This window comes from Jaculus jaculus, chromosome 1 (genome assembly GCF_020740685.1).
Source record: "Jaculus jaculus isolate mJacJac1 chromosome 1, mJacJac1.mat.Y.cur, whole genome shotgun sequence".
NCBI lineage: Eukaryota > Metazoa > Chordata > Mammalia > Rodentia > Dipodidae > Jaculus > Jaculus jaculus.
In genome coordinates this window covers 47,197,341-47,214,434 of record NC_059102.1, presented here as the reverse complement: position 1 = coordinate 47,214,434, position 17,094 = coordinate 47,197,341, and the positions used below count along the sequence as shown (strand labels likewise).

The 17,094-nt window shown below is 37.1% G+C and overlaps 1 protein-coding gene across 1 annotated transcript; it reads left to right on the top strand.

Annotated features, from left to right (window-relative positions):
• Positions 1-2,454: 2,454 nt before the first annotated feature.
• On the top strand, positions 2,455-16,865 carry LOC101600795 (gastric triacylglycerol lipase-like). The gene is made up of 9 exons (XM_045151387.1): positions 2,455-2,559; positions 2,730-2,847; positions 5,116-5,314; positions 5,614-5,723; positions 8,735-8,871; positions 10,813-10,959; positions 13,212-13,283; positions 13,689-13,760; positions 16,623-16,865. The coding sequence occupies exons 1-9, from the start codon at positions 2,455-2,457 to the stop codon at positions 16,863-16,865; spliced, it is 1,203 nt and encodes a 400-aa protein (XP_045007322.1).
• Positions 16,866-17,094: the final 229 nt, after the last annotated feature.

Genomic DNA, 17,094 nt, shown 5'->3' with positions numbered 1-17,094 from the left:
CATTGTCCCCTAAATTGTTTCTAATCAAAGCAGATTTGCCCAGTGTTTATATTTGCTAAAAGCTAAAGGTATGAACTCAGTACAATGTGAACTTAAAAGCAATATTTGATTTTGGGGTTGATGTCCAGATATTAAGACTCTTTGATAATGGAATCAAAGTGTGCATAATTCTCACCATTGTTGAAGTTTTTGTATATAAGAAGCACATGTGCCATTAACCAAATCAAGCATCCAGAGAAACAATCCTCTTTCTAAAGAGACTGTAAGTATGACTTTTGTTAAATTACAAGAAATTTTAACCAACTTTAACTCAACTGACAGAGACTTAAAAGTTATACTATTATTGTATATTCACCAATATAAATGTGTCTATGTGACATATGGATCATTCAGGATTTGATTTCCTTCTTTCTTCTTTTGCACGATATTTTTAATTTCTGAGTAACAAAATTATAATGTGAAGTAACATAAAAGTACTTTCATTTCTTTCCTTTTGGAAAGTAGTAGATTATCTCTCTAACATCATGAATGCTATCATTATTGATATCTAAAATAATGCAATTTTATTTAAATTGACTGCTAGTGAAAGAAATATCATAAACAATATTATTCAGTTTTATAGGCTACCAACTATTTCTTCAATTAAGAACTCATCAAAACAGAAGTTTGGGTCCCATTATAGAAATCTCTTGGAGGATGTTTCATAATTTCTTATAGAAGCTACCTTAAGATCATCCTAAAGAAACATAGCACAGGGCTGGAGAGATGGCTTAGTGGTTAAGCGCTTGCCTGTGAAGCCTAAGGACCCCGGTTCGAGTCTCGGTTCCCCAGGTCCCACGTTAGCCAGATGCACAAGGGGGCGCACGCGTCTGGAGTTCGTTTGCAGAGGCTGGAGGCCCTGGCGCACCCATTCTCTCTCTCTCCTTCTATCTGTCTTTCTCTCTGTGTCTGTCGCTCTCAAATAAATAAATAAATAATTAAAAAAAAAAAAAGAAAAGAAACATAGCACAGAAGAACTCCATCCTTGGAAGCAGCCAACCCAGCTTCAACCACAACTTTGCTGCTCCCCACCTACTTAGTGGGCCTGTTTTGTTCATGTTCAAAGTAAGAAATGTGACACTGCCAACTTAGTAGGGTTTCATAAGAACTAAATGAAATTATAGCCAAGTAACAACTACATCTCATGCTCACTAGTTGCTTGATATGCTGAAAAAATATTTTAATTTATTTTTCATAATGAATGCATATAGCATCTAATATGATGGGATCACATTGCTTGTTGGTCTATTTCATAGAAAATGAAGCTGTTTTAGTAAAAAGCAACTCTCTTTGTATGTTGGATCTTGAGTATACTACTTAGAACATAGTGAACTCTATGTAATTTCTAGTTAATGCTATTATCCTGAAAGTTGGCTTTGGATATTTTGGAGATTTTAATCTTACTATCTTAAACAGTTCAGAGCTCATCATGTTGACTTGAGTTGTTTGGATATCTGTAGCACTAATTATAAGAAAAGTGGACTCATATTTCAATATCAGTTCTCACAAGCCCGATTTTTCATTCACTTTATAAAAAGCACATTTTTCTCATCAGCTTGTATTGTTTAACAACTACAAAAAGGCTGTTTTGAAAAAAGAAAGTATATGAAAGATTAATCATTTAAGTAGTAAAACAAATGCAGTCTGCTTGAAGTTATACTTGTTTTCTAAAATGTGGAATGCTAATTATCACCTGTAAAATATGAATGTATCAGAATAGTAAATCCCTTGGTTATTTTTCAAACAATGAAATTGATTTTCTTTTTTATTAAATATTTCTGAAATATATCAGACCATGTAAATTTAAAATTTACTGATGTATAACTTGACCCACCTAGATCACTTCAATAAACTAATATCACAGCAGAAAATTAAAGAGTAACAGTTTCCTAAAATTTTATTCATGTATTATTATCAATTATGGCAGCATTTTCAGATGAGGATGGCAATTTTTAAGTTATCATTATGATTTCAAATTAGGTAAATATTTACTGAGTGTCATTTATCACTTTTTTAAAATTATACCAATGGCTTTGAATGCACACAATATTAATGTTGAATCGAGAAGGCAAGTGCCTATGTCACAACCCTTACTCCCACATCATGCCTTCAACATAAACTGCCAAATACCTGAAGCACTTAAAAGTTAGCTGATTTTCTTGTTAAGATTCCATTAGTTGTATTTTTTTAAAGATTTCATAAATAACTTTTTAAAGAAAAAGATGCATAGACAAAATATGTTAAACATTAATTTGTCTTTGTCCATATGACCCAGTCTAATGCCCAAGAATACAATCAAAATCAAGCATTTTTTGGTTTAGCACAGAGATAAACTTGTTACTACATGTGATTGTTACAAAAGTGTAGTGTGTTAACTATAGCTCAGATAACTGTTTTGTTTCAGGACCATCCAGGATGTGGCTGCTTTTAACAGTGGCAAGCTTGATATCTGTACTGGGATCCACACATGGCTTCTTGCAAAAACTCGCCCCTGAAAGCCCAGAAGCCACTATGAATGTTGTAAGTTATTGGTAGGGGAGAAGCCTGTAAAACTGAGGGTTATTGCTATGATTTAGGATCATGACAGCTTTAAACTTTGAAGTGGTATATTAAAAGTAATTAACTATATCTTCTTAATAGATGCATTTTTAAAACTGGGCTTAAACTCAGTTTGGGGTTTTCCTCCTCAGAGTCAGATGATAACATACTGGGGATATCCATGTGAAGAGTATGAAGTTGTTACTGAAGATGGTTATATCCTTGGGATCTACAGAATTCCTTATGGGAAGAAAAATTCAGAGAATAGAGGTATAGCCTTTCTTTCCTTTCTTTTCTCTCCTTCCTCTTCCCTTATTCCTTTTGCATTTTCCTTCCTCCCATCTTCCATTGACCTATTTCTACTTTTGTCCCCTTTATTTCTCTTTAAGAATTTAATCACTCTAACTAATTCTGGAAATATAACACATAAGTTGTATTTCAAACCTTTAAGCATATCACAATTAAATCCATAAGACTGGTAAATAAAGTGAATGATTTTAGTAAAATATGGTAAATCCAATGCTCTGGGGAGCACGAGCTACTAAAGTCCTAATTAAAGCACCTAATTCAGCCAAGGGAAGTCATGGGAAATTACTCTCAGACATAGTAACTGGGGGCTGCATCCTAATGAATGAAAGAGTTAACCATGTTGTTGCAGAGGAGATAATGGAGAAGTAATTTAAGGCCAAGTTCTCAAACAGATAAAAGTCAGTTTTACTAGTATTATTGAAATCGTACCTTTCTCTAGTTATCAAAAAATTGTGCACAAAACGGTAATTCGCTACTCATAGTATAGCTATATTCACAAAGTGCTGAATTCCCTTGAAATATAATTTTATACACTTAAAATATAATTTTTACATATTAGGTGTAATTGCCATATGAGAAAGTATATGTTTTTAAAGTGTACAACATGAGATGGTGAGGCGAGCCCCCTGTCCTGCAGGAGAAGAACGACCACCAGACAAAGATCCTTCTTGATCACACTTTATTGGAGAGCCTCTTGGTTAACAGGAAAGCTGATGGCAAGGGGCGAGGGGCGCAGGAGTGTAGCTGCTTTTATAGGGCAGAATACTATGGGGCGCCTGCTGATTGGCTGCCATAGGCTCACCTGCCCACAGGAGCCACGGGATAGGCTCGGGACAAGATGCGTCAAGCGCATGCGCAACCTCAAGCGAGGTTGGTGCCAAGGCGCTGCCTAAATAAGGAATTGTTTACCTCAAGACTGGCAGGAAGCCAGCGCCATCTTGTAATGGCCTCTGCATTAGCTCCCTACAAGATGGAGATACAGCTCAATGGTAGTGCATTTGCTTAGCATGTTCAAGGCACTATGTTTAATCCCAAGTAAGACAAAAATATGTACAAATAAAAAATAAAGGGAATAATTTGATATGTTTGACACAACAAAAACACTGCATAAAATGGAAACTAAGGAATAAGGGCTGAGGAGAAGGTTTAGTGGGTTAAGTGTTTGCTGTAAAAGCATAAGGACTTGAGTCTGGAACCCCAACACTGATTTAAAAGCCAGACACGGGGCTGGAGAGATTGTTCAGTGGTTTAAGTCACTTTCTTGCAAAGCCCAATGGTTTGTGTTCAATTTCCCAGTACCCACGTAGAGCCAGATCCATAAAGTGGCACCTGTGTTTGATGTTTGTTTGCAGTGGCAGGAGGCCCTGATATGGCCATTCTTTCTGTGTATCTAAAATAAATAAATAAAACAAATAAAATAAAAACAGGGCAATGTAGAAAAGTCTATAATACCAGCAGTAAGGAGGGAGAGACAGGAAGACCTTTAGGGTTTTATGGCTGACTAGTCTAACTGAATAGGTGAGTTCTATGCTCTATGAGAAACATGTATCTAAGCTAATAAGATGGTAAAGCAATGGAGGGAGAAACTCAACATCAGCCTCTGGCCTCCGCATGCATGAGCACGGATATGCACATGAACCGTTACACACACACGTATTTCAACATTCGAATGAAGACACATGCATGCATAACATACACATGAAAATAAAAACCCTCTACAAATGTATTCAACTCGGTGAAGTGGATACATTTAATTCTAAACACATGTCTAGCTTACAATAAAGAGTAACCTTACAGTGAGTCTAAAGAGACAAGTAGAATGAGGGGTGCAAAAGAGTTAATGGATACATGTGACGTGAAAGCAGAAGGGGGTGGATGAGGGAGGGACATGAGTGGGGAAGAGGGAGACTGGGGAGAAAAGGGATGGGACACAACTACAAAAAATATATTTAAAAATGCCAGAAAGAATGATATCTAAATCTCTGTATGCTAAACTAACAAACTAAAATTTAATTTAAAAAATTCACAGGTATAAAATTATAGATATGTGGCACATATCTATATACATGTGGATTATTTTTAGAAATATGTTAAATGTAGAAATGAATTAAAATATTCCCTTTGAAAGCTGAAGCCTTATTCCTAAAGAAAATACATAAGCAGAATCACAAACAAAAACAAACAAACAAAAAAAGCTTATAAAGTTTTAAACTCTCTTATTTTTTTTAGGAAGAAGACCTGTTGCATTTCTGCAACATGGTTTGCTTGCATCAGCCACAAACTGGATCGCAAATCTGCCCAACAACAGCTTAGCCTTCATCCTGGCAGATGCTGGCTATGATGTGTGGCTGGGAAACAGCAGAGGAAACACGTGGGCCAGGAGAAATTTGTATTATTCCCCAGACTCAGTTGAATTCTGGGCTTTCAGGTAAAGAAAAGAGACCGTTGAAAATGTGCAATGAGCTGGGCAGTGTGGCTCCTACCTTTAATCCCAGCATTTGGGAGGCAGTGGTATGAGCACTACCTTAAGTTTGAGGTCAGGATGGGACTACACAGTGAGTTCCAGGTCAGCCTGGGCTACAGTGAGACTCTTCCTCAAAAAAGAAAAAAAAAGTTTAAGGAGCCTAGCTTGCTATTTTTTAATATAAATATAGCCTTAGATATCCATATGTTAAATTTTAATGTTTCTAGCAAGGAAATATATTCATTTATCTTTTTCCTATGCAGCTTTGATGAAATGGCTAAATATGATCTTCCAGCAACAATAGATTTCATTGTGCAGCTAACTGGGCAGGAGAAGATACACTATGTTGGTCATTCCCAGGGCACCACTATTGGTGAGTACCAACTTCCAGGCTGGATGGGTCAATTCCTCTGGAGCGCCTCCTAGTGGTCAAGGCAGAATAACCCCTGCTTTTCTCACAAAATATAATGTCCCTGACAGCCCTGTGGTACAAGGACAATTGTTATTCTTATCTTAAAATGAACAAAGTAGAGGGATAATTACTGTGTGTGGGCATCGCCAGGTGTTACCAGCACGGTCAGTAGGGTACCTTAGATACCAGGCTGAGCAGTCTGACCATCAAAGTCAACCTCTTATAGACAATATTCTACCATATGTAAGGAAAATGGACATTTTGTCCACAGAATATAAAAGTGAAATGGGATATTGATACCTTTGCACCACATCTGCATTTCAGGGGAGGTATAAAAAATAACAATAAAATTACAAAAAAAAAATAAAGACGTAATATGGAGTATGTGAAACCATATGGTAGTACTATGAAAAAATACACCTTTGAGGATTTTAGGGAGTTTCAGGGGGTTCAAGGCCATTTTGTATAGAAAACAAAACAAACCCTCTCTGAATAGGCATAGAAGAGATCAGAAAGGGAAACATCTGCCAACATAGCAGGTGGATGTTCCAGGAGAGAGAATAAATAGCAAGTGTTAGAACATTTAGCTCTGGGATATTGTTTGCAGACTACTGACGGTGCTGCCCCTCATGTGGCTCAATGAGATTAACATAAACTGACAGCGAAACTGGAATTGTGAGATGAAATTACAGGGATGTGGAAGGTCACCTCTTCAGGACTCCTTGGCTAATATAAGCACATGAACTCTCAGTGTGAGTGTAAGAGGAATTCACAGAAGGATTTTACATAAAGAAATAATTATTTTAGGATTATTCTAGTTGCTGAAGAAAACAAGGGCAGGCACTGAGAACAAGTGAGAGGACTTTGACAGCAATTCATGCTGGAGATACTGGTGACCTGATTTGGGGAATGGGGCTGTGCAAGTATTGTTGCATAATCAATGGTAGTTTACAATACAGCTAGCAAGATTTTCTGGCATAATTGATGTAGGGTATGAACCAGAAAAAAGAGTTAAAGGTGATGGCAGAGTGCATAGTCTGAACCCCTGAGATAATGAGGCTCCTACTAGCCAGAAGGTGGAAGGTTACGGCAAGAACAGGTGCATGGTGACATCGGGAGCTCAGTGTGGGACGACAGATAGGCATTTATTGAAGATGTGGATGGAGGTCAATCATATACACAAGTCTGAATAAAGTTCATAGGGGATGACTGGGCCAAAAATACAAAGTGGGTGTTATCAGTCCATGAAACAGAGTTTAGTGACCAAAAGAGTATGATCCAACAAGAAAAAAGAAGTTTGAGGTCAAGCCTGGGCCACACCTTAGTAGAAGATAGGATTTCTGTAGTCAAGTAATAATGCTATGTGTGGTTAAAAAAAAAAAGTCAAAATTCTGGAATCCAGGGGAGAAAGTGTTTAAGAAGGGGAATGTGTTCAACACTGGAAAGGGGGTACCAATAAGACAAGTGAAATGATGTCTGAAACTAACCATTGGAATTAGTCATCTAGAAGTTGGAGAGAACTTGGCTCTTGATGTTACTGGTGTTGGTGATGGCTCTACGTAGCCCAAGATAGTTTCAAACTCATGATCCTCCTGCCTCAACCTCCACAGTTCTAAGATTACCAGCATGTATCTCCATGCTTGGAGATAGGAAACATTTGCAATCTGAATTTTGAGTGGTGTGTTTGAAATAAATAATCAGGTAAATTGAAGAGATATGAAGGAAGTTGTAAAGGGATGGAGTAGGGTGGAAGCAGGAGGGATAAATAAGAGATCATCTGGGAGAACTCATAAAAATTATTAATTATGTCCTCCACTCTTGCTTGATGACCTTCTCACTATAATTCCAAGTAATCAGTATCTGATACTCATGTATGTGGGTGACATGACAATGGAAGATTTTAAAGGTTCTCTCTCAAATGCTCATGCATCCAAAACCATTGCTTTCAAATACCAAAAATTTGACTAAAAAATTGGATGAATACATATATTAATACAGAGACAGCCAGTGATAATAGAGCCAGCCAATGTCATCATTGTCATAAGTAAAGAAAGTGAGGGGAATTGTTTAGAATGTTTCTTAAGGAATCATTTAGGAGAGAGGGCAAAAAGTGGAACTAGCAAAAAAAAGAGAAGTTGAACTGTGAAATAGTTGCTCACATTCCTCTTTTGACTCTGTAAGTCTGGCTCTTGTGACTTCTTCTTGTAGGGTTGAGATCTTGACCCATCAATAGATGCAGGCTGCTCCAGTCAGGGAATGTATAACCTGGGAGAAGACAGATTCCAATATAATCTTGATAATATATCATCAATTGTAGTCAACATTGACTCAAAATCTTTTGCTAGGGGTCAGCAAGATGGTTCAGAGTTAGGATCACTAGGTGCTTAAGCACCAGCATCCCTTGTGATGGAAGTGATCAAAACCCACTTAAAAAGCTGGGCAAAGCCAGGCGTGGTGGTGCATGCCTTTAATCCCAACACTCAGGAGGCAGAGGTAGAAGGATTGTTGTGAGTTCAAGGCCACCCAGAGACTACACAGTGAATTCCAGGTCAGCCTGAGCTAGAGTGAAATCCTATCTCGAAAAAAAAAAAAAATCTGTGCAAGATTACTATGCCTCTGTAACCCCAATCCATGTGGATAAGGTAGAAAAGGCCAGAGAATCAATCACTGGGGCTTGCTGAGAAACAACAGCATTGGGTTGAGGGAGTGATCCCATCTCATGGAAAACACATGGGTGAGCATGAAGAGAAGGTTGCCTGATATCTGCACCTGGTGACCACACCCATGCCTATGGGACACAAACATTTGCACATTAACATGTATACACCATTTACCACATACCGAACACATACACAACAAATTCCTTTGTTAGTTGGAAATTTACTAGGTTACTAAAATTTACTCCATTAATTTCAAAATCAAAAAACTCCACTACACTCATTCACGCCCTCCCTCTTCACTGGTTCTTTCAGGTTTCATTGCCTTCTCTACCAATCCCATGCTGGCCAGCAAAATCAAAACATTTTATGCATTAGCTCCAGTTGCCACTGTGAAGTATGCAAAAAGCCTTTTAAAAAAACTTGCACTTATTCCTCAATTCCTCTTCAAGGTATGTGATACTCTTTAGCTAAATGAATCTTGGGTGCCCAGTTGCCTGTGTTTTTCAAAATGATGGAAATTGAACAAACATATCAGCTGCATAATCATGTTTATATGCCAATATTTTTAAAATTTTTATTTATTTATTTGAGAGCGACAGAGAGAGAGAGAGAGAATGGGTGCGCCAGGGCCTTCAGCCACTGCAAACGAACTCCAGATGCGTGCGCCCCCTTGTGCATCTGGCTAATGTGGGTCCTGGGGAACTGAGCCTTGAACCGGGGTCTGTAGGCTTCACAGGCAAGTGCTTAACCACTAAGCCATCTCTCCAGCCCATATATGCCAATATTAAACTACGCAAGTTTATATATAAGTTTATATTATTTCTCCCACAGTTCTAGCAATATTTAAATGCCCACTAGTATCTGATACCCACATTTGCTTTTTTGTTTTGATGACCTTTGTTGGGTTCCCAGTGGCTACAGATATTTTACTCCTTCAAGGATGTTTCACAGGACAAGCTCTCTTTATGACTTTGTCAATGTGGATATTCCTTATTGGAGCAAGGAATGAGGCATGAAAACAAAGGTAAAAATAGACAAAAGAGAAGCTTAATGAACCCAAGCCATGGAAACTATTAAGAGGAGAAAAAGAAGGAAAAGGGAAGAGAAAAAGAGAAAGAGAGCAAAGAGATCAATGAATGAGCAAAGCAAATACTTGAGACCCCCTAATTAAGTACTCCTAGGTTTCTCAAGAAATGGAAATGGCATAGGGCAATAATGCCGATTCCATTATCTCATAATAATTCATGGTTGATTATCTCATAATAATACATGACTCAGTGAACAGGCCTACATAGAAGTGAACTATTCACATTGCCTTCTCACCATGCTTACTACCCATTCTCCTGCACGGAAGGCAGCACATACACACACAAAATTTTCTGTAAGAGAATGCTTTAACCTTAGGCTATAAGATGTGACAATATCATTTCTTTCTTTGGTGTTTGTGGCCATTTTTTTTTTTTTAGTCTGTACTTCTAATGCCAAAGTGACTGCATGTAGTCAAAGTATATCTATTAGCCTTTTATTCAAAAATCTAAAGCATAGAGGGGGCATTTATTGTTGACTGCTGCATTGATCTAGAATTCACTTCTTTCTAGGTAAGTTCTGATAGCAAAGCAGAGAGTACTTACATTAAAAGCATTTGGGCCTTAAATGTCAGGCTTGGTTCAGAATTCTGTCTGTGATGTGGTCCTAATTAGCCCCAAATGCTATTGCAAACCTCATGTAAAATAGAAAAGACAAGATTATCATCCTCCTCAAATTGAGACAAATGTCCATAGGTTTTTCTAAAAATATGCTTCATAGTCACCATTTACTCCCAGGATCTTCTTACAACTTAATGCCAAAACCATATGCATTGTAAATAGTTATGCCAGTCTATCATGTTGATTCTTGACTGCATCCCAGAATCCTTTATAGCCCAACCAGTCTATAAATCATTGGCTTTTATACTTCTGAGTAGTTCTACACAATCAGTGCAATAATAGATACCAAGTACTATCTTCACTTTCCATCTCACAACTTTTTTGTGGTAAGTAAATGTGGAAAAGAATAGGAAATTTCTTTTATTAAAATATTTAATTTGCGAGCAGAGAGAGAGAGAGAGAGAGAGAGAAAATGGTCATGTCAGGATCTCCAGCCACTATGAATGAATTCTAGATGCATAAGCCACTTTGGGTATTGGGGAGTCAAACATTAGGCTTTGCAGGCAAGTACTTTCACTGCTGAGCCATCTCTCCATCCCAAGAATAAGAAATTTCTAAAATAACAAATAGAAAGATTAAGTCACTGTCAGCTTAACCACACCTGCATAAGCAGATTCAATGATTCCTGAGCCTTTGAGAGGCTGAGTGCTGCCATGCCCTGATTTTTAAGCTTTTATTTTTCAGGTTATATTTGGTGACAAACTCTTCTTCCCACACAACTTCTTTGAGCAATTTCTTGGCACTGAGGTGTGCTCTCGTGAGACACTGGACCTCCTCTGCAGCAATGCCTTATTTATTATGTGTGGGTTTGACATTAAGAACTTGAACATGGTTTGTATGCATTTTGATTTCTACTCTGATTGTTTTCAGAAACATGTTGGATTGTTTTATCATAATCATTTAGAAATTGTTCTTTACAAGAAGTAAAAGTTGCTTCAGAGTTGTCCATGGTATCCTGGTAATCCCAATAGAAATCACAAGTCACTGTCCTATCCCAATTTGTCCTTCCTTATTCCCTTTACAAAACCCTAGTCGTAATAAATAATAAATGAATAGTTGGAGGAAGAGAATGTCAAGAAGAAAGACTTGTGATATGCTTGTGACCACTTAAGTACTTGTGTGGCATTGAAATTCTATGATGGAAGGGAATAGACCTTATATTTGGTCTGCGGGGAACATTGGCATCCAGTAATTGATGTGAATAATACTGTTATTCATATCTGTTAGTGTAAAGCAACTTTCAGAACTACTACTCATGTCATATCTTGTTCATATTCTTGATCTGCATGTTCATTCATTTTGGATTGTTTTGGAGTTTTAAAAAATTGTATGAGAGAGTATAACAAGTACTTAACCAGATGGATTTAGACAAGTCTCAATTCAAATCCCACCTCAGGGACTGATGTAAACTCCTCTCCTTTGGTATTCTCATCCACAAAATGTGTTATTATTGTGATGCACAAATCAATAGCAATAGATAAGACATATAGAACATAGCATAAAATATATGTAACAAAATAATACCACATAAATTTGCTGTTACTATTATATGTAGATGTACCTTGGTTTTATTATTGGTTTGTTTGTGTTGTGGTACTAAGGCTGAAACTTAGGATATCCTGCACTTCAGTAAAGTGCTTGACTGAGAAGCTACAGCCCCACTCATATTTTTCTTTTTTGTTCTAAAACAAGTCTCACTAAGATTCCTAGGATAGCAGGGTGTAGTGGCACATGCCTTTAATCCCAGCACTTGGGGGGCAGAGGTAGGAGGATCACCATGAGTTTGAGACCACCCTGAGACTGCATATTGAATTTCAGGTCAGCCTGAGCTACAGTGAGACCCTACCTGAAAAAACAAAACAAACAAACAAACAAAAGATTCCTGGGATAAGCTTTAACTCTATCTTCAGCAGAGGCATGTTTTGAACTTGCAATCCTTTTCTCGGTCTCTCAAGTAGCTTTGGTTACAGGACTTCACCACCAAGCTTAGCTCTAGTTTGTATATTTGAACTCCAAAGAAAATGAAGTTCATTAATAATAATGTCATAATCCTTCAGATTTCTGTTCTCACTGGGAAATCAGTAGTGAAAAAGGATGCATATGGCTTTGGCTTTCATGGAAATAAGCAGATTCAATTTTATTTCTCAATGCTTGTGACCATGCATGGATAACTAAATATGCACATATCAACACACCTAATACACACACAAACACACTTATAGACACATCACTATGGTGGTATATAAGTCCCACCACCCAAACTTCTTTCAGGAAAGAATCCCTGTCAATAAACTTAGAGTTGGTTGCCATTCTGTATGTGGAATAAAACAGAGCAGATTATCTTTATCTCACAAGGAAATGCAGAATTTATGAGAGAACTTCATCAATAAGAGTCTTATAAGAAAAAAAACACTATAATTGACATCCAGGGAACAAAGACTAGAACTCTTGTCTTCTGCATGCTGTTTACATGCATCAATCTCATGTGGTGATAGGAATTTATCTGATTTATTGATCTGTGAGCTCAGAAGAGAGGACTTTAGTTCATTGACAGGAATTTGAGCAAGGTGAATGAGACCTCCTATACAATAGCATAATTAAATATATATGTAATAACTGCATATGCACATATGTATATGAAGCTATTTCATATATGTTAAAATTATAGAAAGCAAGAGCTCAGTGTATGATATTGAATCTCTTGCACTTAAGTTTGGGTAGAAAAGAATACAAAGCTGAGAATTTAGCTTCAGAGTCCTAGATAAAAGTGCGTGGCACCACATTGTACATATGTAGGTGATACTGATGGTCTTCTGCACTTGAGTCTCAACTTCGATTAACAAAACTGGGGACATAATATGTCACCTTCCTTAATTGCCTGCAAGTTACATGGGTTAAAACCTGCAAAGTACTTTGCAAATTCTAAAGCAATGTATAACTGCATTTTTCATATGCTCCCATTAGACCCTGAAATGCTTGACCTGAATCAGAAAACTTAGATCTTTGCTGTTTTTCAGACACTCTAGTCATACATATGTATGTATTTATGTATGTATGTATGTATGTATGTGTTTGATTTTTAGAGCCGTTTTGATGTGTATTTAGCACACAATCCAGCCGGAACTTCTGTTCAAGATGCCCTTCACTGGGCCCAGGTATGATTATTCAATTCAATGCTGCTAAAATTTATATTAGTACTTGAATCTTTGTACTTTACTTAAAACACTCTGTTAAAATGTTCCTGGCAATGTAATTTTTTACATGTGACTATCATATGAACTTAATATCAATCCAGGTAAATGGAAATATTATGAAATTATATACTTTAGGTAACAAAGAAATGAATGATTTTTTGACTTGACATGTGTGAAAAATTACTTGAAGCAAAGCTTCATTTGAAGTTGTATAAAAGGCCTGTCTTAAATGATTAATATTTTAATTTGGAATGAAAAAGGATTTTAATGATAAATTTAAAAATAAACTACCTGAAAAACTTTCAGTGTTATTTTGCATATACTAAAGAGAACTTTTGTTTATTTGCTTTAATTTTTCTTCGTTAGGCTGCTAAATCTGGGAAATTTCAAGCTTTTAACTGGGGAAGCCCATTTCAGAACATGTTACACTATAATCAGGTAAGCTTTGGAAAGTTGAGTCTATTCACATTTTAAAAGTCATAAGAGAAGGAAAAGATCATGACATTAAAATAAAAGATAGACTGATTGAGATGGGGAGGGGATATGATGGAGAATGGAATTTCAAAGGGGAAAGTGGGGGGGGGGAGGGAGAGTATTACCCTGGGATACTTTTTACAATCATGGAAAATGTTAATAAAAATTGAGAAAAAAATAAAATAATTAAAAAAGTCAAAGACACAAATATGTGAAATATCAACTAGGATATCCATGTACCTATTTCATTTTGTGTTATTTAAAAATATTTTTATTTATTTATTTGAGAAATAGAGAAAGAATGAGCATGGGTGTTTCAAGGCCACCTGCCACTGCAAAAATTTTCCAGATACATGAGCCACTCTGTGCATCTGGCTTTATATTGATACTGGGAAATTAAGCCTGGGCAATCAGAATTTGCAAGCAATTATCTTTAACTGCTGAGCCATCTCTCCAGTGCCTTTTCTTTTTTTTAAATTGTTTGATTGTGAGGAGATAGAGTGAGAAAGGCTGAGTATACTAGAGCTTTTGCTATTGCACATGAATTTCAGATGCATGTACCAATTTGTGTTGACAGCCAGATAAGTTACTTCATGTGAAAGTATTTCCATGTGAAAGAAAAACACTGTGTGCTTTCAGGTCAAAGCTAGAAATATGTCTTCTCAGGTCATTAACTCAAATTGTCACCAGAACTACAGTGGAAAGGACCCAAACTGTGGAATTCATCTAATTGATGGTCAACATGAGCTAGCCCAGTAATTTTTGCATCTTTTTTCACAAATTCAGGAAGATATTGGCAGTATTTATTAGGATAATAAATATTTATTAGGATAATAAATAAATGAGTTTTTATAAAATTCATTCAGAGTGTCCTCTCAGAGTATCATTGACTAATGTAGAACAAGGGAAAAGTCTTCCAGTATTTTGTAATCCATTTTTTTTTCCATTTACTCGCTTCCAATAATGCCTTCCAAATAGTTATGTGAGTGTTAACTTTCATCTCTTTTCATGACTGAAAATTCAGAAGGCTATGTTTCTGTAACAGGATTCTATGCCTAGAGAATAGCCCGCCCACACACATGCTTTGCATTACAACTCTGATGTCTTTTTTTAATTAAAAGACTCTTTTTTAAAGCATTTTATTTTTTATTTATATTTATTCATTTGAGAGTGACAGAGAGAGAAAGAGGGAGAGGGAGAGAGAGGTAGAATGAGTGCACCAGGGCCTCCAGCCACTGCAAATGAACTCCAGATCCAGGGGCCACCTTGTGCATCTGGCTAATGTGGGTCTTGGGGAATTGAGACTTGAACCTGGGTCATTAGGCTTCACAGGCAAGCGCTTAACCACTAAGCCATTTCTGCAGCCCCAACTCTGATGTCTTTGAAGAGGTTTTCAGAACACTATCACATCAAGCTATGTTGAGATGGCTGCAGAGAACAGTTTTTGCCATCATCACCTCTCCAGACCCACGAAGTACAGGACTGCTTTGAATCTGCCCTTCTCCAGAGCTTTCATGCAGCAATCAGATGAATTTACATTAAAAGGCAAATAGGACTTTGAAAATCGAACTTTGAGTCCCTTTCTTCCACCTAATCCAGGAGCCATACAGACTGGTTCTCAGCTGATATCACTAAACTTGAGGGGTACAGAGCTAGCATCTGGGACTGTTGTTTGAATCAAACAGAGGTAAAATGAACCAGATTTAAAAGCGTAGACATGTTTTACACTATTCTCTTTTCTTCAATACATTAGGGGATATAACTGAATGCATGGAAATGCTGGGAGAATAGCATGACAAAATGTTTCATGAAGAACAACTGGGCTATTTCACAAGATGCTGCAAACACAGAAACTGTGTTGTATAGATTGCTCTTCTCAAAATTATGATCAAGGAATTGAGTCTATGATTTGGTGGTAGAAGGCTTAACAAGTCCCAGTGTTTGATAATGCAGACAGGTGATAGATGATGATAGATAACATATCGAAGAACAGGGAGAGGGAGAAAGGAAGGGAAGGAAGAAGTAAGGAATTATGATACCCTTTTTCAGCATTTTAAGAATGTTTAGTAAAATCATATTCAATAAGTCCACATCTTTAACTGACCCACTGTATTGTTCACTGACCACACTGTGAAGTTAATACAAAGCCAAAACAAATAAGTCAGTCGTCTGTTTTGAGGAAATCATGCTTCCTCAGAGTGATGAAATAATCCATGGTGGTCCCAGGGCAGTCAAATTCCCTTCCTTCAGTAGAAGCGAAAATCAAGGCGTTTAATTGACGCAAATTGCACTCTGAAGTTTATAGCTCAGTTCATGGTTTAGAACCATCAGATCACCACAGAATGCAAAATTTCAGGCTTTGGATGTGTTTTCACTTCACCAAGCACCTCAGGGGATTCCCAGGCTATCCCACGCGCAGTTATCTTGGATATGCTAGTCAAGTTGCTCTGTGGTAAAGGTGATGTCCTAAAAATAATCATTGCTAGAATTTACTCATAGAATGAAGTCAGTTATTATTAAAAAATCTATATGAATCACAAGTACAGGTCCTTTTATTTATTTTACTTTTTATGAGAGAGGGAAAGAGAGAGAAATGGCGCACCAGGCCTTTAGCCATTGCAATAGAACTCCAGAGGGTGTGCTACCCTATGATCACGTGTGACTTTGTGAGACTGGCTATAGACTCTGGGAGGGTAAAACCTGGATCCTTAGGCATTGCAGGCAAGCACCTTAATGGCTAAGCCATCTCTCCAGCCCAAGTACTGGATTTTCAAATATAGTTGACAAAACCCTGTTTTTATTTTATTTTATTTATTTATTTTTTAGCGCACTCCTCCTTACTATAATGTGACAGCTATGACTGTGCCGACTGCAGTGTGGAATGGTGGCAATGACTTGTTGGCCGATCCTCAAGATGTTCACATGTTGCTTCCCAAAATCTCCAACCTCATTTACCATAAGGAGATACTGCCTTATAATCACTTGGACTTTATCTGGGCAATGAATGCCCCTCAGGAAGTCTACAATGAAATCGTTTCTATGATGAATGAAGGTGAAAAGCAGTTCTAGGCTTCAAGAAATATGTGTTAGTTTTTTTTTCAAAACACTTTCTTCTCTCAAATATGTAACTTCCTGCAATATTTCAAATGAAATGATCATTTCTTTCTTGGGCCTTAGAAATATATTGGCATCCAAAAACTTCTCATTTGCCATTGTGAACTTATTTCATTTAAAAAAAAAAACGCCGCATTTTAACATGGAAATTTCTCTAGAAACGTTTGAGAAAAAGTGTTCCAGG

Bases quoted from the DNA above. Each gene is read 5' to 3' on its own strand.
- LOC101600795 (XM_045151387.1), top strand. From the start codon at position 2,455: ATGTGGCTGCTTTTAACAGTGGCAAGCTTGATATCTGTACTGGGATCC. The intron at 5,315-5,613 runs GTAAAGAAAAGA...TTTCCTATGCAG, and splicing joins GTTGAATTCTGGGCTTTCAG to CTTTGATGAAATGGCTAAAT. The intron at 13,284-13,688 runs GTATGATTATTC...TTTCTTCGTTAG, and splicing joins ATGCCCTTCACTGGGCCCAG to GCTGCTAAATCTGGGAAATT.